A 24,176-nucleotide genomic window follows, 5' to 3' on the forward strand; every position below is an offset into this window, starting at 1 on the left:
GGAAATCTGAGTTGTAGTGAGTGCTCAGCATTGTTCTTTGTACCATGCTGCATACTATGACATATACCAAATACATACTACTTTAAGTAAATAAAGAGATCATGTATTCATTCCTGAAAAGTTAAAAAAAAAAAAAAAAGTTGCTATTTAAGACTCTTGCATATTGAGTCTGAGGAACTAAGTAAAGAATCAGTTTCTTCCTCTGTTAGACCGTAGTCTTCTGAAGGTGATAGGAAGGGCCCAGCACTAGATAAAAGTGTGAGTGATTGAGTGTGTGTGTGTGTGTGTCTGGTCTTTGGTCTCCAAGTGTTTGAGAGCTTATTAAGACTCGTTGCTTTGTGCCTCATAGCTTTTGAGCTATCATGTTCTTAGTGTGATGTTTCCTTATTTTTTTTGGTGTTTGTAGTTTCACCTTCAGTAGGCGTTACAAGATCTATTAAAGCATCCACAGCAGAGTCAGTAAAAGAAGAGACAAAAACATCAAATCCTACTTCTTCAGTAACTTCTTCTGTGACGCCAACATTCAGCACTAATCTAACTCTGGAATCCACCTATGTAACCACTGTCAATTCTTCAGACTCTGACAATGGGACCACAAGAATAGTAAGCACCGATTCTGTAGTCACTACAATTTCACCAAATGGAACGTGGCTTCCAGATAACCAGTTCATAGATGCCAGAACAGAAACTTGGGAGGGGAATTCCAGCACCGCAGCAACCACTCCAGAAACTTTCCCTCCTTCAGGTACTAGAGATGGTTTCTATTGTTCTTTCTTTTGCTCTTTGGGTTTATTTACCCTTTTATTATTTTTGTTTGTATTTTCTAGCCATAAAATTTCTTGAAATAAGTAAAATTCCCCAAGCAAAATGATGAAACCTAGAGGAAAGGAATTATCAGGAAAATTTGGTTAACACAATTAAGAGGAAAGAAGAAAGATTTGGGGAAGTCCTGCTTTGCATGCGTTCCTGGTTAGATTTAGGGAGGTTAATTGTGTTTAAAGGTAGAGAAGAAGGTTGAAAACGTAAAGGAAGGGAGCTAATTGATGATGCAAGGAGACTAAAGATGAAAGGATATAGAATCTAAGTAATAGGATTAGCCTTTAAAAGGAAGGGATCCATGGAGACCATGGGAATGAGAATGGGTCTGGATGTCTGAAACAATTAGATATGGAGTGGAAGGCCCCTGTCCAGAGGGTGGAGTTAGAAAAGGGAGCTCAGGGAAACAGTTGAGTTGCAGTGCCAGCTTGTTCAGGGCTTCAGCCCAGCCTGGGCAAAGGATATCTGAGTGTTCTCAGAAAAAGTAATGTAAATGGTCTTTCCAAATATGAAAAGATGCTAACCTCATTTAGTGAAATACTAATTTTCACCTCTCAGATTGGCATAGATACAGAAGTTTGATAATTTACTGCATTGAAGAGAGTGTAGAAAAACAGGCACTCTGACACATTTCCAGTGGGAATATATTTCCCAATAGAGGGAAATCAGGCAATATCCATCAGTTTACAAGTACACCTTTAAAATAATTTATCCTACCAGTGTTCTTTTATACATGCTTGAAATGATAAATCGTGTTGTTTGTAAGAGTACTCTATAAACAACCTTAACATACACTGATAGGGAAGACTGGATAAATGCATTAAGGTATATCCATACAATGAAGCAGCTCTTTAATATAGAACAAGAATGATAGGCTAACTGAAAACAACAATGTGCAGAAATGTACACAGTATATTTGTTATTTGTGGTATAAATAGAAGAAAAAGGAATCTACATATGCATTTGCTTATTTTAAAAAGAAAAAAGCAAAGGTCAATAAGAAAGAAAACTTTAAAAATTAAAGAATTAATTCAGAATATGTTCGTATCCAAATAACAGGAGTTTTAGAAGATGAAAACAGGAAATGGAAGAGGGAAATAGAAAACTAAGCAAAAATATAAGGTAATGATTAAATCCAGAAAAAGATCATACAAGAAAAGTAATCACATTATACCAGTAGCTCAGCAGGTAATAATATTACATGGGCATAATAATATAAAGCATCAAATACTGATTTAACCAAGAATTATGATGTAACAGTTATGGGAGTATTGGTAGAATGGTGGTGATGAGTAAAATGTGTGGTTTCAGACTGACATCTTGATGTACCATAATGATTTCCTTGTGTTTTACTGACCTTGAACAACAGTTGCCAGTGAAATGTAGTCTCAGTCTCCTCTGAGACATGAAATGTGTTTACTGCGTTAGAATGTCAGGCTTTTCTGACTCATTTATAGAAGCTCTTTAATGTTAGGGAAATGAGCCCTTTGCCTACCTACGATAAAGCTGCAGATATTTTTCCCTAGTTGTTCATCTACCTTTTTACGTTGCAGAAGCCATCCTTAGCAATTAAAAATTTTTTAATTTAAAATTTCATATATATAAAAACATTTGGATCATATATAAGAAGGCTCCCCTACTCCAATATTATTAAATAATTTTCCTTAGGTTTTCCTCTAGAATTTTATGGTTTCTTTCTTCTGTGTATGTACATGTACTCATGTGTATGTGCTTATTAAATCTTTGATCCATTTGCAATTTATTCTGATGTGAAGCGTGACTAGGTATCATTTTTTTCCGAAATGGTTAACTACTTGTCCTGATACCCTTTAATGAATAACCCATTTTTTCCTCACTGATTTGAAATGACAACTCTTTCATATATTGAATTGTTATGTATTTAGGTTCCCATAAGTATTTGAATTCTAGTTCTCAGCATTTATATTTTCTTTTCATCTTTTTCTCTGTGTACAGAATCCCACCATTTTAATAATTGTAACTGTAAAATATTTAATATCTGGTGAGTTTTTGTCATTTTTCAGCATCTTGCTAGCAATTCTTCATTATTTTTCTTTATGAATATTAGAATCAACTTGTATAGCAGTAAAGAAAGTTTTTACTGATCATGTTAAATTTATAGATTAACAGGGACAGTTGACATCTTTAAGTCTTCCTATCCAAGAATATGGTGTTGTCTATCTGCTGGTCTTATTTTGTGTTTCTTGAAAGTGTTTTAAAGTTTTTGCCACTCATGTCATACATATTTTGTTCAGTTTCTTCATATTTTGAAGATTTTGTTGTTTTGTTTTCTGTTAGTATAAATGGAGTATTTTCTTCTATTATGTTTTTTAACTGGCTGCTGTTGGGATATAAAGGCTATTGTGTGTGTGTGTGTGGTTTTTTTAATTAAGATATTATTGACATATAACTTTAGTTTTAGGTTTACAACATAAGGCTCTTGATTTTTGTAGGTGTATGTCATACTGGTCATCTTAATAAATTTCTTTAGTATTTGACATAATTTTCTTCAGATGATTTAAGTCTTTAAATCATCTCATCTGCAAATATCTCTTCCTTATTTTTAGATATCTTTCTTCTGTTTAAATGAATTGGTGAATACCTCCCGAACAAAGTTAAGAAACTGGTAAAAGCATACAGTCTTGTCTTATACCTGACTCTAAGGAGGATGCTCTCAGTGGTTTTTTGTTAAACATAGTGCTGACTCTTGGGTTGAGATAAACATATTCATGTTCATGATTTATCAATTTATTTCTGTTTTAAAGAGCGTTTATTTCAAGAACAGGTGCTAAATTTTGTCAGTTGCCTGCTCAGCAGCAGTGAGCAAGGTCTATATGAATTCTTTTATCATATGCTATGGTAAATCATATTAATAGATTTCCTAATTTTGAACTATTTACATTCCTGCAGAAACAACTCTACTTGGTTGTGCTGTATTTTTCTTAAATGAACTGTTGCAATTTGTTTGAAATTATTTTATTTGGGATTTTTCCATTGATATTCATAAGTTATTCCTAAATGAAATTAGTCTGTGTGTTTCCTTTGTATTTATGCTATGTTTTGGTAAGTTTTAGTTTTCTATATTTTGTTTTACTTCATGGAAAGAATTGGAGTTTACCTAGAAAACTGTGTATTTCGTTCATGTTTTCAAAATTACTTGGGAAAAGTCATCTCAGGATAAATTTCTTACATAGCTATGAATATTTCTTATTTTATATTTTTATGTACTTTTTCTCGTTTAGGTTGGCTATCTGTTTCATAGTTCATTGCTTTTTTCTTCCAGTGAATCTGCTATTATATATATATTCTGTCTTTTTTACTTTTTATTTCATTAATTTCTTTTTTATTTTTATTCTTTCTGCTTTTCTTAGATTTATTTTGTACTTTTTCTGACTTCCTGAATTGAATGTTTAATTTCTTTATTTTCATTCTCCCCACTTAATTAATATATTTAATGTTGTTAATTTTTTATAAGCATAGTTTTAGCCATATCCCAGTAGTATTCTTGTAAGTAGCTGTATTAGTTAGGGTTCAGTCTAAGCTACTCTGACAAAGACAGGCCAAATTCAGTGACTTAAATTAAGACAGAAGTGTCTTTGCCTGATCATATTCCAAAGGTTGACGGGGCTTTGCCTTATTAGGGACCAAGTTCCTTTTTTCTTGTGGCCCTGACATCTCAACAAAGTTGCCCTCACCTCTTGGTCAGAGATGGCTCTCATCACTGGATTCTGTCTGATTTTAGCCTCTGGGAAGGGTGAACAGAGGCCGTGGAGACAAGCAATTTCTTTTCCAAAGGATGTGACCCAAAAATTAACCCTCATCACTTTTGCTCACATCCCATAGGCTAGAATTCTTCATATGACTATACCCAGTACAAAGGAGTCTCAGAAATGTAGTCTCTAGCTAGACAGCTTTGTGCTCAGCAAACACAAAACAAACAAAACAGGGGTTCTGTACCAGAAACAAGAATAGAATGATATTGGGAGAGAGTTGGTGGATTCTACCACAAGACTGATTTTATTGTTATTTTTTAGGTATTGTATGATTTTGTTTTTTTAATTTTCAAGGGTTTTTTTTGTTAATTTCTAGTTTTATTGCATCATGATGAAAGAATATTGTCTGTATTATTTCTACTGTGGGGAATTTTTAAGGACTTGTGGATATTCCACAAGCCTTCGAAAAGATTTTCTCTGTTAGTATATAGAATTTGGTATGTACCAATTAGACTGTATTGCCTATTATCATTTAGATCTTTTATATCCTTAATTATGCACTGTTGAATTTTAATGACTAAAAGACATAAAGACTTCTAATACTAATGTGTTTGTATTTTTCTTTGTATTGTACTTTTTATGAATATTGATGCTGCATTGTTTTTGTACGAAGGAAGAAGGACAAACCACTGATTAAAGTTTAGTAAATCTGGGCAGTCTTGTTTCCCAGTTGTTGGAGGGTGCTTCATTCTAGCTCCAACATATGCAAAGAGGAAAGTATCTATATTCCTAGAGCTTATTTTGTCTTACCTTAGATCGAATAGTAATGTTTTTCTTTAATTTGAGTGAATGTTTCTATTTTTCACTTATTACACAGGTAATTCTGACTCGAAGGACAGAAGAGGTGAGCTGCTCACCTTATGTCTGTTGTCCCTTTTACAGTATACAACATTTGTCATGTTTCCTCTGCTCACAGTCTGTGGTAACCTTGTACATCTGTGGCTGTTACATGTTTACTTTCTCTTAAGTTCGTTTCCATATTAACCTCATAAAAAAGAGTAACAGAAACAAGTACCCATTATGTGTTTAAATGTTGATTACAAATTCTAACAGCTTTGATATAATAAAACACCTGTATTTTACTTTATCATGTCACCTTGTTAATATTACTCTTTGGTGATATTAGGCCATAATTTATTTGCCATCGTTAATTACTGATTTCTAGGGCCTAGTTATCTTTAAACATCCTACTTTTGTGTTTTTCCTAGTCAGACTTTATGTGGGTTCTATGGATTTTCAGCCCTCTGGTGTAAAGTTTCTATGGCCAGAGATGCTGTGTCAGTGGTCTAAGCAGGACTGCCAATTCTCTGGTCACCCACCAGAAAACAGTGTATGTGACATATTTTGCTTAGGACAACAGTACAGCTACCATTAAAGAGCATAAGAGAAAACAAGATCATCCAACAGTGTAAGAAATCAGAATTGCATTTAATTTTGAGAAGTGTTAATCTGTGATTATTTTATCAAATCAGACTTTTTGAGGTATTTTTTTCTGGTTCCATTATTTACTATGCACAGTTTTTCCTGCATAATTAAGTAGTGGAACATTCGAAGGCTTATGAAGTCCATTAAGTAAAGATAACTTGAATCATAGAAGTAAATACTTAACCCTTTGTGTGTTATATATCTGCCACTATATTTGTTGAGAAATAGTGTTATCATACTGTAGAGATTTCCTTTAATTTTCCAGCTCTTGCTGTCCTAAACTTAGGAACTAGATTTGATTAATGTATGTCCTTGCTATTCACATTATCTTATGATTCTATTCAATGTAAAACTTTACAAATTGATGTCGCAATAGATAATTATACATTTGATCCCTAAAACTGCTCCTTTAACCAATATTACCATGAAGGCAAAATACAAAGTGGTAGGCTTCAAGGTTAAACATAAGGTCTGTGATTCTTCCTCTACTTAGTGTATATTTTCTTACTATTCAGCCTTTTTTCTGCCCCCAGGTAACTAATATGGATTTTAGTAGTCTCAGTATTATGATTAAAAAGATTATTGCTAATTGTGACATGCTAATATAATAAATTTCCTTTTTAAGTTAAAAAATAATTTTGTATATTGCCTTTGACCAAACAGGAAGATGAAGAGGCAGTCTCTAAAGTCCCATATATAATGACAGTTTTACCAGAGCAGATCTTTTGAAGATTTGTATAAATTTCGATATCACATTCTTATTTTAAAGCCAAATGCTTTTTGAGAAATGAGGTGATTGTTTTGAATTTACATTATAATGGGTTTGCTAACAAATAATGTCTTATGAATTAAGGGTTATATGTTTTTATGCACTGGCCTTAGGGGTGCTTTTGAAAAGCAATGGCTGGTGTTTTAATTGTCAAGCAGAAAAGAATAAAAAGAGGAAGAGAGCCAGGCAACTTTGCTTCTTTTTTTTTGAAGTCCAAGAAACTGGTTATTTTCTCATGTGTATTGTTTTTTAAATTGTTCTAAATTATTTTGGGAGAACCAGCTTTTTTCCTAATTGTGATAAAATATACATAATAAAATATTTACCGTTTTAACTGTACAGTTCAGTGGCATTAAGTACATTCACGCTGTTGTGCAACCATCACCACCATCTATCTCCAGAACTTTTTTATCATCCCAAACTAAAACTCTGTAGCCTGTTAAACAGTTAACTCCCCATTTATCTTTCCCCCAGCCTCTGGTAACCACTGTCTCTATAATTTTGTCTATTCCACTTAAATTTTGTATGTAATTTAAGTGGAATCATACAATATTTGTCATTTTGTTATCAGTTTTTCCTTCAAAGCATTTTTACTGGTGTTGATTTGGATGATTTGTGTAATATATGGTAATGCATTAAATCCAGTTCTGGCATTATCTACCAAGTACCTCTTCATGATGAAGTCAGTGGTTGTAAGTGTAGCCTCCAGTTGTTATTTAGTCTTCACTAGTTTTGCATCTCAGTTTTATTAGTTTTGTTCTAGGGGAAACAGAGACAGAGATTTATATGCAGCAGGTTTATTAGGTAGTTCTTTCTTCCTACAGCACCTGTGAGACAATAAAGGCAATAGTATTGGATAGGAGGAGGAAATGAGATGCCATACAGTCAAAGCACAGGCAGCAAAGACCTCAGTCCCATAGGAAGCTTTGGAACTGGGATTGGGGAGAGCCTTTCCTTTGGCCAGGCTACTCTCTTAGGCCAAGGGCAGTTCCTGGGGATGGACTTGGCTGAGAACCATTAGCTGCCAACCTTCTCAACAGCTGGGGGAATAGGTTCTTTGGTCCTAAAGGAGAATCTGTAGCATCTACCACTTTTCCCATGAAGTTTGAGCAAGAGGGGGATGTATGCATGCTCCCATTCATAAACAGAGATTTTTTTATCATCTAAGGATATGCTGTTGAATGATTTTGATATATCTATGAAGGCTGAGGAGTGAGTTGCAAAGTGGACTATTTGGAGAGGCAGTGTTTGCAGTGATTAAAAGCATGAGCTTTGGAGCTAGACAACCTGGGTTTGTATGTCGATTCTACCACTTACCAGCAGGGTGGGGTAGGTGTTTAATTTCCCTGTGCCTCATTTCACCATTTGCAAAATAGAATAGAAACAGAATTTCCTTCATAGGGTCGTTATGAAGAATGAAGTAACACATACGAAGTGCTTGGCCTGGTGCTGCGTCAGCATATAGCAGTTGCTCAGCAAGTGTTGGCTATCACATTGCTACTCCTACTACCATCACTCCTCTGTTACCATCACTATTATGTGGGAGACTAGGGAGATCAGGAATCTCACCATTCATTTAGAGCTCTTGGAAACAAAGTTACTCCTAGGCTTCCTGGAGGCTACTACTGTGTGAGGCAACTTCTAAGGCAAGGTCATCTTACAACCGTACTACCATAGACATTAGCTAATCCTCTGCCCTGTACATTTTAAACAAAATTCTTCATATACCCATCTCATCCTACTTTTTATTTCGATAATAGGATTTTCATGTGAAGACCTTATAAGTGATACTTGTTAAATAGCAAAAACACAGGATAAATTATTTTAGGTGTACAGTAAGTCTTAACGTCGATAGGTTCTTTAACTTTAAGCAAAATTATGTAGAATGAAACCAATTTTACCATAGGCTAATTGATATAAACAAGAATTAAGTTCCTACAGCGTCTCATCAACATTATACTGAAACAACATTGAATGAAACTATTCAAGGACCTGCTATAATCATTTATATACTTTTTTTTTTAACCTGGAAATAGTATCCTCTTAATATTTGTGAAGGAGCCCTTTAGCTACAGAGTTCAAGAACTGGGCAAGATAAGCATTAAAGTTTCTCAGCTATCAGATCAAATCGCTGCTCCCCCTGGTTTTCTCCTTCAGTACTTTTCTAGAGTTGGAGTCTAGAAAAAAGTTGATGTTTTTGTTTAAAGAGGTATTTTTGGATTATTGTAGTAAGTGACATTATTGTGAGCTCCATGATGGCTTTCCCTAAGCACCTTTAATATATTTATTCAGCACCTGTTAGATGCTGAAGATTCCAGAAAGAAAAGAAAAATGTTCTCTGTTCCATGAAAGGAACACATGAACACTAAGAATCAAAAGTCTGTTCAGTTACATGCTATTGGATATACCACACAAAGTGCTCATTTTATCTGGGGAGTAGGAGTGAGGCATGGAGGTGAGCTTTGGGCAGTTTAAATTAACATAGTAACTGAGGAAAATGAGAATGCACCAGTTAGGGTAAAAGCAAGGAGACATAAAAGAGCAAGTCATGTATTTGAGGAAATGCGCACAGTTGACATGCACGAGATGGGGTTGTGGCTAGAGGTAGCCTCAGCAGAATGGGCTTGTTGGTGCATTGAGCTCAGGAGTCAGGGCATCTCTTGGTGATGATGGTAAGGAAGGAAATGACATGCTCAGATTTTTTGTTTATAACTCCAGAGGCCTTGAGGAAGATAGATGGGCCATAAAAATTAAGATTTCTGAATGATAATTTAGCCTAAGCCAACAGTGAGTGATTGGGCTCAGCCTAGTGGTTTTGCTTCCTGAGGTAACCTGGTGACTTGCTGTTTTTAGAGCCAGTAGGAAGCACATAAAACAATATTACAACTCTGCCTTTGGGAGTTGATAGATACTTCTACAAAAACATGTTAAGACAAATAAGTGAGACTTAGAAAGTATGGATTTTACTTTACTGATTATTTTTGTAGTTGACCAAGGTGTGTCTAGGTCCTAAGGTGACTGGCCTGTCTACATGTGAGTTCTTAGAATAATATGACCTTTTGTTTTCTTGGAAAGGGGATATTGCAAATAAATACCTGTTGTCTAAGAATACCGTTTTAGTATTTTTTAAATGCCCCGCCCCCTCCCCCCCACGCCTGAGTCTAGGAAGTAATATTTAGCCAGAATGAGTTGCACGGGGAGGTGGGGAGAGCAGGGCATGTATAGATGTACCTGCCTTGCCTGCATCATGCAAGTCCACTTCTCTAGAGGACCCAGACAAGGACAAGCCTGAGTACGAGAGGATGAGTCTGTCCAGTTTGGGAGGAGCCCTACAAAGGTGACTTGATTCTGAGCCTATCTCCAAGTCTGAGATTTGATACAGGGAGCTCTAAGTTTTCTCCTAGTTTCTTTACAGACCTGAGTCTCCTTCCCTCACTGAGGCCTGGGGACATCTTTACTATCTGTATTGTCTTTAACTATATCAAAGACATGGATGTAATTCAGATGTCAGAAGGTAAAATCTGACTTTTATGATAGAGAACTGTTTTGACCTGAAAGCTGGTAAGAGTTATAAAGTGTTGTTAGTCCTGTAGCTTATGAAGAGTCTGAAGAATAGTTTAACTTTGTGTTCTTGCCTTAGATTTCCAGTTGTGTAATATGGGCAAGTTAATCTTTCTGCTTAATTCCTTCATAAAATAGGGTCAATGGTATTTATCTTAGAGGTATTAGAATAATTGAATGATATCATATGTGTATGGTGCTTTGCTCTGTGCCTGTTACATAAGTGCTTAAACATTAACTGTAGTAATTTTTATTAATTTCTAAATTATCTGGCGTGCTGACTCTTTTCCTGTCATATTGTTTATAGATATCAACTCTACCCTAGTGATCATAAACAATACTGCACTGTTTGTGCCTTCCTGATACTCCATCCTTCTATTTAGGACTTTTTATGACCACCCCATCTTCACAGAACACCTCCCCCCTTCCCTCTTTACCCTGCCTTATTTTTCTTTATAGCACTTATCACTACCTATATTATATATTTCTTATCCGTTGTCCTGTCTGCCCTATGTGGCTGATCTCTGACAAAATTTTATTTATGAAAACAAGCAATGGATTACATTTGGGCTGTATTTTCCCTGTTCAGTCATGGTTTAGGAAGTTGGACACAGTTATCCTCTAGGCTGAGCTGCCTTTCTTTCTCTTTTTCCCTTCTTCATCTATTGTGGCTGCCCAGATTATCCCAAGCACCACCCTTGATCTTTCTCTGTCTTCAGGGCCCACCCAGGAAACCCTCTGTGAATCATGTGCAATGTATAGATCTCTGGATGTCAATTCTAACCAAACCAAATATATATACATGTGTGTGTATGTATGTATATGTATATACATATATATGTGAAATAATGAGGAATATTTAAACAGTAACTGAATATTAGATTATATTAAGGAATTAGTGTTGCCTTTTTAATGAGATAATGGTATTGTGATTATGTTAAGAATCCTTATCTCTTAGTTATGCATACTGAAGTAATTAAAGTTGAAATGCTATGTCTTAGATTTGCCTTAAAATAATCCAGTGGGATGGGTATGGACCAGTGGTTCTAAACTCAGGACAATTTTCCCTCCGGAAGACAATTGGCAATGTCTGGAGATGATTTTTGGTCATCACAATTGGGGGTTTGCTACTGGTATCTAGTAGGTGGAGGCTGGGGATGTGCTTAAACATCCTACAGTGCACATGACAGCCTCCCACAACAGAGAATTATCTAGCCCCAAATGTCATTAGCGCAAAGGGGAGAAACCCTGGTTAGATGAAAAAGGGTATAGATGAAAAAACTGGTATGTAATAATAATGTTGAAGTGAAGTGATAAGTACATAGGGATTTATTGTAGTGTTCACTTTACTACTATATAAGTTTGAAAGTTTCTCATAATAAAAAGTTTAAAAATACATATATACAGCATTTCTTTAAGAAGCTAGCTATCAGCACTCCGACACCTGCCTCCCTCCAACTCTGTATAGAGCTCTGTTTTTCCAGCTGAGTCTAGATGGGACACCACTGCTTGTTACTCAGCCTGTAGGTGTACTGGTTCTGCTTTGGCAAGCCTTTGGTTAAAGACCATCCTCCTACCCCAAGGCTCACCTTCATCCCCAGTCAGTTGACTCTGAGCGTGTGGTGTTTCCAGTCCCAGATTGGTAAAACCAGTACTTACCTTTCAAGTAATGTTCTTTGGCTCTGATTGATCCCTTCAGCAGTCCAGTCCCATCTGTTTTGTCTTTCACAAACCCTTCAAAGTTTTCGGTCTACTGACATTGTTCTTTGGTGCCTTCTCAGTATGCTTTTGATTTGTTAGTATTTTTATATTTTTTCTATTATTTCATTGTCCTTTTAGGAAGAGAAAGTAAAAATTACTGATTCAGCTTACTATCTCAGCCAGATGTCTCTACTAATGACCTTTTTAATACTTGTTATATAGCCCTCTGTGATTGGCATTTAACAAAGACATATTTAGTGATAAACTGGTAATTATTTTTATTCACTCATTGTAGTCCAGTATTTGTTTATTGCCAACTATGTGGAATTCTGTGCTAGGTTTTAGGTATATGATGAGAAATCAGGTATGTAATCCTTGCCCTTGTGGAATTTATGTTGTAAAGGAGAGACATTCATTAATCAACTAAACAAATAAATATATAATTACAAAGTCTGTGAGGTATTATCAAGGGAAATAATATCCTATAAGAATAATAAAGGAAATTCTAACTAACGTTGACCAAGTACATGATGTGTGCTAGTTACTATGCCAAGAACGTCATATGGATAATTTCATTTAATCTTCAGAATAACTAATTTTAGAGATAAGGAAGCAAAAACTTAGGATCCTAATTTAGGAACCAGAAAAGATCTCCCTGGGAAAAGTTAACACTTAAAATGAGAACTGGATGACTAGGAGTTAACCAGGCAAAGAATGGAAGGAGACTGTGGAAAGCAGAAGGAATAACATGTTCAGAGACCTAAGGAAGGAATGAACTCATTGTGAAAGGATACCAGTAGTTGAAGTTTAGTGATCAAGGAAAGAGAGTAGCAGGAGATAGGATAGGCAGAGGCTAAATGGGGGAGATTGTTATGGGCCAGGGTAAAGATATTAGATTTCCTTCCAAAGGCTTGGGAAACCATTGAAAGATTTTACATGTGAGAGGAGCATGATCTAATTTGCTTTCTTAGAGATCACACTGCCTGCTTTGTGGAGAATGAATTGGCAGAGGACAGAGGCTTACTGTGACCAAGATGAGAGAAGATGGAGATTTAGAGTATAGCGATGGCAAGAGAATGGAGAAAAGGCAGAAAAAAAAAATGAGGTGTTTGTTTTAGCCCTAAAACATATTACTTGCAGCTGGGTTGAATATAGAAAGATAAGCATGAGGAAGAAATCAAGAGGATTTCCACATTTCTTACTTGAGCAACAGTGGATGGCAGTGCTAGCTTATGAATGATGAGGGAAAGGTTTTAGACACAAATTTTGCTTGCTTGTGAAATTTAAAGTGGAGATGGTTTATAGGCTCAGAAGAGAAGTCTGACCAAGTGATGCAAATGTGAGAATTACTAGTTTATCATTTCTGCTTATAGCCATCTGTCTGATCATATCAGCTAGTGTGTAGAGAAGAGCGCCAGGGACAGAGCCCTGAGGAAATCAGACATTTAAAGATCTGGCGTTGGAAGAGGAACAGCTAGCAAAGGAAATGTGATGGAGCAGCCAAAAGATAGAAAATCAGAAGAGTGCTTTGTTGTAGAAACCAAGAGAGGAAAGTTCTTCAAAAAAGAAGTAGTAGTCAGTTTGAATGCTCATTTTAAGATGAGAGCCACCTACCAGGCTGTGTTTGAAAATTGCCATTAACAAAGAAGTATGGTATAATATCTCCCATCTCTTAAAAAAAAGACTTTACATCTTCCTCCCACATGGTATTCCTTTTCTCTGTCCTCACCTCAAATAAGGAATTGGTATCTTACTGTCTCCTCTTTTCATCTTTATTTTACTCTATTTAGGCTTTCTCACCATCTACTCAACTGAAGTCATTCTTGAAAAGGTCACCAATAGCTGCCATCTTGTCAAATTCAGTTTCCCTTCTGTCTTCATTCTTCTTAATCTGTCGGTAGTATCTGATTGAGCTGATTACTCCCTCCTTGAAAAATTCTGTTGTTGGCATCTATGAGACCATATTCTGCTAGATTACCTCCCATCTCATGACCGCTGCTTATGAGTCATTTAGTTAGCTGATCTTTTAAAAGAATGTAAATCTAGTTATTTCTCTCCACTGTTCATAGCCATTCAATCACATAGTGTTTCCCATCACATCCAGAATTAAATCCACACTCATTACCATGGCCTACAAAGCACTAAGTCCTCTGGCTCCTGCCTACCTCTCAGCCACATCTTGTACCAAAACTGGCCTTTGTGCTATTTCTTGAACCTGCCAAGCTCCTTAAGAGCTATTATACTTGCTGTTCCCTGTGCCTAGAAAGCTCTTTGCCCAGATCTTTGCATGGTTCACTTCTTCACATTATTTAGATCTCTAGTCAATGTAATCACATCTGACCTTTCCAAAAGAAAGTAGCCGACCAATGCCCTCCCCAACCCATCACTCTCCAATCCCCTACCATAGTAACTTGTCCCTGTCTAAAATTGTGTTTACTTGTTTATGAACAGTGTCTCCTCTTCCCCCAGAATGTAGGTTCTCTATCACTTGTTTGCTTGATCACTTTTCTATTCCCAGGGTCTAGAACAGTGGCATATAATTGCTGGTCCATAAATATTTGAATGCATGCTGCTAAGAGGTTTAATCAGATGAGGATGGGAATGTTTCCATTGGATTTGGAAATATGCCATTCGTTGATGTCCTTGATGAGCAGTGTAAATGGAACACTGAGAGTAGGAGCCAGAACAAGAAACCTGGAAGTAAAGAATTAGAGAAAATGACTGTTTTATAAGACAGCTGTTGTGAGAAGTTAACTGTGAGGAGACATGGGTCTATTGGTCACTGGAGAAAGTGTAAATGAGGCCAAGAAGACAGGTCCTTGTGGTGACAGTAATGGACGTAATCCAATCCAGAGCGTATGTGACAGGATTGATTCTCACATGGGAGGGACATGTCCTCCCTTTTAGCAGGATAGAAAAATGGTGAAGATAGTTTCAAACTCAGTTTGGTTGTGTAGTTCGTGGAGGGAGAATGAGAATAAAGGAGGGTGAGTCAGCACCTGGTCAGCTGCCATGAGAAAGGAGGCTAAGTAAGTATTGGTTGGAAAGGAAGCCAAGGCCCTATGGCATAGAAATCCAAGGGCCTACCTTCTAATATATCTCTAAGCCAGATGTTGCCGTAGTTGGGGTCCTGGTAGAAGGACCCCTGGTGACTGTAGAAAGAGGTAGAAAAGAGTACTCAGCATTTTTTGGAAACATAGTGTTAAGGATCTAATAATGTCTCCTTGTTTTAATCAGAAACAGTGTTCTCTGTGCCAGAAACCATTCGGGTTTATGATAGGAAAATTATCCTTTTTCTTTCCTCTCTCATCTTCCTCTAGATGGAGCCCATCGAGGCTGGGAGAGAATACATTGTTAGCTCTGCACACCTAGCTTGCCATCGGGATTGGACATGTTCATGCTTTCAGATATTTGAGTATTTTTTATGTGCTAAGCACTGTTTTAGATTCTATAACAATAAACAAAACAACATCTCTGCCTTCAAAGAGCTTTTATTCTAATGCAAGAAGACAGAGTAAACAAATGTATAATAAGTCAGGGATTGGGTAGCAGTGGGAGGTGTTCTATCTTTCAGTCTCTCACTCACTCTGTCTATGTCCTGCCATCTACAGAAGCATTGAATGAGCCCTTCTTCCTCGTCTGGGTGTTTCCCTGAGCAGCCAACTTGACCCCTCCATTGCACACAATGGTAATGACATGTTTTGTTCTCTCGATTTCAGATGAGACGCCAATTATTGCAGTGATGGTGGCCCTGTCCTCTCTGCTAGTGATCGTGTTTATTATCATAGTTCTGTACATGTTAAGGTGAGCATGTGAATTAATGCTTCTCCGTTCTTTTGGACTCCATTTTAATAACCCAGGATCTCAAGTCCACACAATCTAGAAGACAATAGGATAAAAACAGTGAATAGATAGAGAAGAGGAATGACTCATGGTCATGCTTCGAGGATTAAAATTCCACTTAGAAATGGTTTAAAAGCTTTACATAGTCTTCCTCAAAACTCAGCCCCTCCCTTTTGCTTCCATCTGTCCTAAGTCCAGCCCCACAACTCGAGTTCAGCCTAAAGCCCAGGATGGTGGTTTGGAGGTTGAGGGAAAAAGCCAGTGTGTGTTGTTACTGATGGGTGTTTAAGATCTTCAGATCTAGCCCTGTTGAAGCGACTCCTAAAAGGGCCCCGGTGGAGATTATGTGCTCAGTAAAGGCCTACTTGATTTCTAGTTGGGGGTTTGTCCCCATACCCCTCAGTAAAGGCCTACTTGATTTCTAGTTGAGGGTTTGTCCTATCCTTGGCACGCTGAACTAAACCATGTGAGTTACAGGGTTCCGCCTTCTGACTTTCTTTCAAAGTCTTCTAATAGTACTACTCAAACAGGTAACAAAAGCAAAAAAGAGAAACCCAAGGGAGAAAAGAGGGAAGTGTATTTGTTCTCTTCCTGCTGAAGTTACTACTGTAATTGGATTTAATTCTGCCCTTATTTTTGGCTTAAGCTGCTCTGTCTGTGCTCCATCTGTTTTTCTGCAGGGATAAAGAGAGGGGAACTTTGTGTACCCCTGTAATTTGTCATGTGTCTCCACCATTCTTCAAGAGACTGTGGCCAGACTGGTGCCCACCCAGTCTGAAGCTCTGGACTTCTCCGTGTTGGACTGGGTTTCCCAGATTGTACCAGGATTTTTGTTGCTATGGATATTCTTAACCTCCCCCCCTACCCCTCAACACACACACACACACACACACACACACACACACACACACTCTCTCTCTCTCTCTCTCTCTCTCTCTCTCTCTCTCTCTCTCTCTGTGTGTGTGTGTGTGTGTGTGTGTGTGTGTGTGTGTGTGTGTGTATTTTACCCACTTATCTCTTCTCCAGCTGGTAGAGCTGTGATCTCTGGTGAGTCATGGAACCAGAGCTGCACAGAGCCACACAAGTTAGAATATACTGTTGGTGATAACTGGGTTGGAGTCAGTATACTGAGGTTGAGCAGGAGTACCATGCAATGGAGCTGCCTGCCTCACCATGTGTAAGACCAGTCTCTAAAAGAGCCTGTTTATTTGGTAAAGGAGATTTAAAGAGACCGAATTGATAAGTGGAAGAACAAAGTTGATTGGTCTCTTCTGCTTCTGTGCTTAGTTTTTTCACTTTGAACATTTTCTCATTAGGTTTAAGAAATACAAGCAAGCTGGGAGCCATTCCAATTCTTTCCGCTTATCCAATGGCCGCACTGAGGACGTGGGTAAGGCACCCATTAATAGCATGAGGAACCTTCATGGAGAAGAAAATAAGGAAATTAGTGGTTTCCCTACCCTAAAAGGAAAAAAAAAAAGACTTGAAAACAGCCTTAGTTCTTGGAGGCTGGGTCCATGAGCTGGAATCCCTAATTTAGTCTCCAGAGGAGGGCTGGTCCCCAGGGCACCTGACCAACCTTCCCCCTTGTGCACTGCAGAACCCCAGAGCGTGCCACTTCTGGCCAGATCCCCAAGCACCAACAGGAAGTATCCGCCCCTGCCTGTGGACAAGCTGGAAGAGGAGATTAACCGGAGAATGGCTGATGACAATAAGCTCTTCAGAGAGGAATTCAACGTGAGTTCTTTGCTAAGACTGGTGTGTCAGCAGGGAGGAAGGCAGACCTAATGTCTTGGGGGTAGAAAACAGGTTTCTGATGGGTTAAGAGGTGAGGAAATTTTTACCAAGTTCATCTGATTCCTATCCTTATGTGATTATGGGTAGGAAATGAAGAAAGATTTGCCTCACCTCCCTCATCTACCCATCCACCTATCCATTCATCATCGCATCTGTTACTTTGTTTAATAAATACTTATTAAGTATCTAATATGTGCTAGGTGCCAGGGATTTGCTGGGGAGCAAAAACAGATCCAGTCCCTACACTCAAAGAACTCGCTAACTAGTGGGGAAACCCCCATAAACAAGAACAAAAGTAACTAGGTTTAAAAGAGCAATTTAGTACAGGAAGGACTACTGCTTAGTGGTAGGAGCCTATATTAACAGGTGGCATTTTAGAGTCTGGCACAGGGATCCCAAAGTGTATTAAGTAGACAGTTGGAGTAGTCCAGCATGGAAAATGAGGACCATGGCAAACTGCAAAGCAAAGGCCTCATTTTGAGACTTTAGATTTATATTTTTTATAACTCCCTCAAGGAAGCAGACATGTTTGTGAATTTTTCAATTCATGATTTTAGCCCTCCAGTTCTGATCCTAGGTCAGAACTTCCTTGAAGAAATGTTTTCATTGAAACCTAATCATAGGTGAGGACATTGGAGAAAGGGGGATGGGGAAGATTTCAGGCACTGGAAATAGCAGGAGCAAACTGTTAGGAGTAAAAGTGGATGAGGGAAGGGCACATTCAGAAAATAAAGAAGGGCTATGTGTGGCCAAAGGGTAGAGACTCAAGAGAGTAGTAAGCGATGAAACTGTGGAAGAAGATTAGGCCAGACTGTAGACTTGTATATTGTCATGAGAGAAGTTGAACCATAGATCAACCAGATTGTATTTTGAAAAGGTGACTGGCTGCTATACAGAGAATGGCCCACAGGGAGGCCAGAATAAATACAGGGAATACAGATAAGGGCTGCAACAACTGTTGGTACCAGAAGGGCTGATAGATTGACTTAAGGTGGTCATAATTAGAGAGGAATGGATTTGAGGACACACAGGAACAGTTCCAGAGGTGGGAGATTTATTAACATGAGCATTGTAAAACACTCAGTCTCCAAACCTTTCCACTTAGCCATGTGTCAACTTCGTCTCTTAGGCTGGCTCCCCTCTTGATGCCAAAATGGCTGCCCCAGTTCTAGGCACCACCTAGAGGTTTAAAAAGGTCCAGTGGAAAAAGGATGACTCTTTATTTCTGGAGACTTTCTTTGTTACATGCTCTGTTTTAAGCAGGGGAGAAATGGGCTTACTGCAACTGGCTGAGACCAGTTCAGATTACTCCTATATCACAGGAGTAGGTGGACAGCCCCACAGAATGGAAGCTCTACTAGCAAGGAGGAAAGGAAGAACAGTTATTGTGTGAATGGATCACCACCATATCTGCTCCACCAATGAAGAGTTTAGGGGAGCAGAGAGTGATGGGGTCATATTTGTACTCTGAGAAAATCACTGGCTACAATGTAGAGAATAGATGGGTGGGAGGCAAGAATTAATGGAATAACTTGGATCCTTTTTTCTGGCTGTTAGAAAAATAGCACTATTTAATGTTCATTATTGATTGAGAACATTTACCTCATCCCACAAGTTATCACCCCAGTTTCAGCACCATAGCTAGGTCTCCCATAGGCACTACTGTTTTACAGTCTGTAGTGCCAACTGCTTCCAGCTAATGGGGAATGAGCAGAAGAATCATAATGAAAAATCTTAGGATTTGGGGACAAGACCAAGATTTTGTCAGCAAGATTATGTTCCTCGCTTAGCGCTGGGCTCTGGTAGGTTCTACTAACACAAATTTCTGTGTGGCCAAAATCAGCTGGAGAGCCTTTTCTTTTAATATCACTCAATAAATGAGTTAGAATAGGACACCAGCATGTGGTGTATGCTGTCTCCAAAATCAAAAACGGCCCAGCAAATATTGCTCCTCCTTCTTAGCAGAGGGGATGGGGGGACTAAGGAACAGCAACTTGTGCTTTATGTTAGAGGGGAAATGTCACAGTCCTTTGACTTTCAGAAAACTTGACTGAGGTGGCAGGCCGCTATATTTTTATTTTTATGCCTAGCATGTACATCTCTAAGATACATAACATCCTGCTCTTCAGGTCCTGTCAGCTTGATGTCATAAGCATAGTTGTCAGGATAATGTCCTTTGAAACAGTGAGACAAAATCCCAGTGAATTAGATCACAGCAGAGAGAGGTCAAAATGACTTATCACTGAGGCTATTCCTGCCATGAGAAAGGAAATTGCTTCATGTAGTCTTTGCGCACCATAAAAGAAAAAAAAAATGCACCTGCCTCATTGATAGAAGTATTCCAGGTACCAGGGGTTAAATTAATTTATAGGAAGGATAGTATCTGGAAAAGCAACTGCAAATCTACAGCTGCACGTGTTTCATCTATTATAATCCACTGACATTCTTAAAAGCTGTCAGTCTTTTGGGTTAGTCTGTTAGTAGCTTGCCTGGGGGTAATAGGAAGCATCAGAATAGCTAATAACTAGTAGTTGAACATTCACTTTATGCCATCACCAAATTTAGACATTTAAATAGATTATCTCATTGTTATTCTGCAGCTTAAGTTTTCTATAGCATTTAGGATCTCTGTGATTTACCTAGGGACTTAGCCCTTGATAAAGAGAGATTACTGCTCCAGCAACTTGCATTTGCTCTTGCTACTGTAACAGTCCTTATCCATAGGATTCTTTTGGGACCAATGCAGGTATTCAGCCACTGGCTGTAAATAGCTATTCAACCATACTCTGCGAAAAAAGGTTCCTAACATGAGGCCAGTTCAGGCCAAAGCTCCTTCCATCAACTGGCCTGTAAAGGCTGCATTCTAACTGGCATAAAATAGTGGCTTTCTGAGTTCCCAGGAATTAGTTAGCTCAAGACCAGAACCCAGTAGACTCCAAAAGGTGTATTTCCATTTACACAGTGGAGTTACCATGGTAAATAGCTGCAGATTCTTAGGGGAAGATGAGGAGAAATGTTCATGGCATATGAGTGTTGATGTGCTGTGGCAGGATTTTTCCTTACATGTGCCTATCATTGAAAGGTTCCGGGTCTGTGAACTGATTTAGGCCTGGAAGTTGGGTGAGAAGGGGCCCTTTCTCTAGCATGGTGGTCTAGTCAGGCCCTCTCAACTGACCTGGGCTGGCTGCTTTCCATTTCTGTTATTGGGAGCTTCACAGTGAGTAATCTACAACGAGAGATGTCTGAGTCCTGGTGACTGTGGCCTCTGAGGTTCCTTCCATCTCAGTAAGGTCAGGAATCCCATTTTGAAGTCAGTCCCTTCCACCAGCATCTCACTCTGGTAAAGACAGTAAAGCACTTCTGAAAGATTCCAGTGCTTTCCTCACCAGTGTGTACACCCTCTAGCAAGGCACATGTTGTAGATCCCATCAGGGGCATGGTGAGGGTATCAGTAGAAAGATTGAGCCTGTTGGATCCTATGTAATACTGATCTCCTCTACTTTGTGCCAAGGACTTCTTGGCTTTTCATCATTACCTAGCTGAACTCAGCATTCAGTCCAGATTTCCACTGGCCAACCTAACCCACCATTAGAACTGTGGCCAGTTTCCTGAGCTGCTGCACTAACTGCAAAAGTTAGGTTAACTGTACCATAACTACAGATTTGGCCTTATCTAAAAATTATGCTCTCCCATCCTTTTTCAGTGATTTTTGATTATCCAACTCAGTGAACTCCTTCAGTTTATTCTATTAGCTCTTTGCTTTTCTACCTTGTTTATATATTTTACCCTCCAGATAGTGTTACACGTGCATTCTGATTATCCTTGAGCAATGAGAGCTGGATAGTGGAGTAATTTTCACATGAAAGCAAGATGCATAGAGAACATGACAGATTTTTAAAATTGGCTTTCTCTAACTCCTCTGTTTCCTTTCAGCATCATTTCAGTTGTCTCACCTAAGGCCCTATCTTTCACATGAGCAACCCAGGAAAGATGTGATTTCTGTTGGCCTTAACTAACATTCAGCAACCAGCAAAATTCTGAGAAGTTAATTCTGAGATTTGGTTCAGCACAATACATAGCACAGTCATAGAAAGGCTGTGAGCCCTTGCCCTGTTTTTGGAGATGAACATTTGATGTTGGAGCTGGGCTTTTTCTTGTTTTGTTATTTAGTATTATCAGAAGTAATCATACTTCTTGGTTTCAACATTTCTCTTCTTTTTAGTGGGACTCCCCTACCCCTATACCACTAGCTAAAACACATTTCAGGTGATTACAGCAATAACTGAAGCAACTATTGTACCGTTTGAACTATGAGTAGCTCGCTCTTTCCTATCCTGAAAATTGATTAGCAGTTCCTTTCCCTTTATCTGTACACAGTAATCAAGTTGACCATCCACATTTCCTCCATCAGTCTCTCAACTACAATCCACTTTCTGATACTAATGCTAAGTCAGGTAAAGTCTTTTATTTAAAAACAAGGAAGTCAACTTAATTAAGCACAGAAAACCGTTAATTGGGGAGAGACACTGAGGAAACAGGCAGAATCAAAAGATGAGGTAGACTCCCAACCTTTGGGCAGAGCATGCCCTGTTCTGGTGGCTCTGAGGCCCTCTTGGGAAGCCTCTGTTTTTTTCAGGGTTTCAAAATCCTGGAAAAGAGAATCTGGTTGGCACTGTACGGGTCAGGTGTGACTGTGTTAGCATCAGTCAGCCTTGGCAAAAAAGAAGACAAATAACACATGGGGCAAACACACCAATTTGTGTCTACTATCATAGAATAATACTTTTATAATCATGGAGTGAGGAGGGTCTTTCTAAGCAAAACACAAGATTGAGAAGCCAGAATGGAGTGGATTGAAAGATAATAAATAAAATGTTAAATGTCTCTATGAAAAATGGCACCATAAAAAAATGGCCAACTGGGAGAAGCTATTTGCTACAAGTAGAGAGAATTTTCCATAAAACATAAAGAGTTTCTACAAAGCTGCGAGGAAAAAGTAAACATTGCTGTAGCAAAATTGGCAATTTACAGAAAAAAAACAAATACTCTAAATATGAAAAAAAGGCTCAACTATATCTAGTAATCAGGGAAATTCAGATTAAAAGTAACCATTATTTCGGGCCTATTAGATATGGAAATTTTAAAATATTGATATCAAGTATGAGCAAAGGTATGAGGATACAGATACTGTTGTACACAGGTAGGAGGAGTTTAAATTGACATAGCATCAAAAGGATGATTTGACAGTATCAACCAAATTTTAAATGCATGTGCTATCTGACCTGACTTCTGGGACTCTGACAGAAAACCAAATATGTATTTGTGCAAGGATGTTCATTACAGCATTATTTATAATAGCAAAGAAAATAAAATGAAGAGTAGATATCTGTTTCTTAGTAAAATGGCTAAATGATTTCTTAAATCTATTATGAAATTCTATACTATCATTAAAATAAAAATGACATAAATCTCCAAGTCATACTGTTATAGGAGAAAACATTGCAGAGAACTATACATTGTATAAGCCCCCCTTTTGAAAAAGAAAGAACTATGTATATCTGTGTGTGAGTGTGTTAATGCATTTTTTAAAGTATGGACCTATTTTGGGGTGGCAGGGATAGAATATAGGAGAGACATGATAGAGAATTTTCTCTTCTGAATTATTTGGCTTTCTTTTACAATAAGCATATTCTTTGTGTAACTTTTTTTTAAAGCAGAGAGATTTTTTTTAATATGGTAAATAAGCTAATGGAGCTTAGCTTTATAATGAATATATAGCATATAGAATAAAGAGTTGATGTCCCCAGCTTAAACTGTGCCAGAAATCTTGTGTTCAGGTCTCTGTGAAAAGGAATAACACTGAATGAGAAGTTCTGGAGAAAAAATGGACCGTGGAGGTGAACAGCTGAAGGGACAGTAGACAAAAGGACAAGACAACTGTCTTCAGATATTTGAAAAGCTCTAAGGAAAGTGTGTAGCATCTTTATGAAACCTCACCATAGTTGAACTTTACATGCAATGGCTTTCATCCTTGAATTATAAGTTGGAACTTTTTATTGACCAGCATTTGTCTTAGAAGGAAGCATTGAATTTCTTTAAAAGAAACATTTTGAAAAGCCACTTACTGAAGTCCCTAAAGCATGTTCAAGGTTTAAAAAAAAGAAAAAAGATTTAGTTAGCTCCTGAGAGGAAGAGGCTGGGAGTGGGGAGTGGTAGGGAGAGAGAAGGGAGACACTGAGATGGGGTCCATGAGACGTTTAGAATCTGTGCATTGCGAGATGTGACACTCCCCTGCTCAGGACACTACATCTTTAGTAGAGACAGCTTAATTCTTAGATTTCCAGATGAAGAAGTATGTGTGTATAATCTGGTGACAGGACTGTGCGGCATCTGAGTGAGGCAGAGGCAAAAAAGCGTCTACATTGATGAGTTGTCTCTAAACAAATTAATCAGAGCCAAAGCGCTATAAGAAT

At 38.0% G+C, this 24,176-nt stretch overlaps 1 protein-coding gene across 7 annotated transcripts in view; it reads left to right on the forward strand.

Annotated features, from left to right (window-relative positions):
- PTPRA (protein tyrosine phosphatase, receptor type A) overlaps window positions 1-24,176 on the forward strand; it is a 114,793-nt gene that overhangs the window by 62,540 nt on the left and 28,077 nt on the right. For 5 of the 7 annotated variants that reach the window (XM_023537077.1, XM_023537072.1, XM_023537075.1 and 2 more), the window contains 5 exons: window positions 407-745; window positions 5,425-5,451; window positions 15,783-15,867; window positions 17,223-17,296; window positions 17,507-17,643. In XM_023537077.1, the coding sequence (XP_023392845.1) occupies window positions 407-745; window positions 5,425-5,451; window positions 15,783-15,867; window positions 17,223-17,296; window positions 17,507-17,643 (662 nt within the window). Of the gene's footprint in view, window positions 1-406; window positions 746-5,424; window positions 5,452-15,782; window positions 15,868-17,222; window positions 17,297-17,506; window positions 17,644-24,176 lie in introns of those variants that run through there. The other 2 variants (XM_023537081.1, XM_023537089.1) reach the window with 2 other exon arrangements.

This window comes from Pteropus vampyrus, unplaced genomic scaffold (genome assembly GCF_000151845.1).
Source record: "Pteropus vampyrus isolate Shadow unplaced genomic scaffold, Pvam_2.0 Scaffold7, whole genome shotgun sequence".
Classification (NCBI taxonomy): Eukaryota; Metazoa; Chordata; class Mammalia; order Chiroptera; family Pteropodidae; genus Pteropus; species Pteropus vampyrus.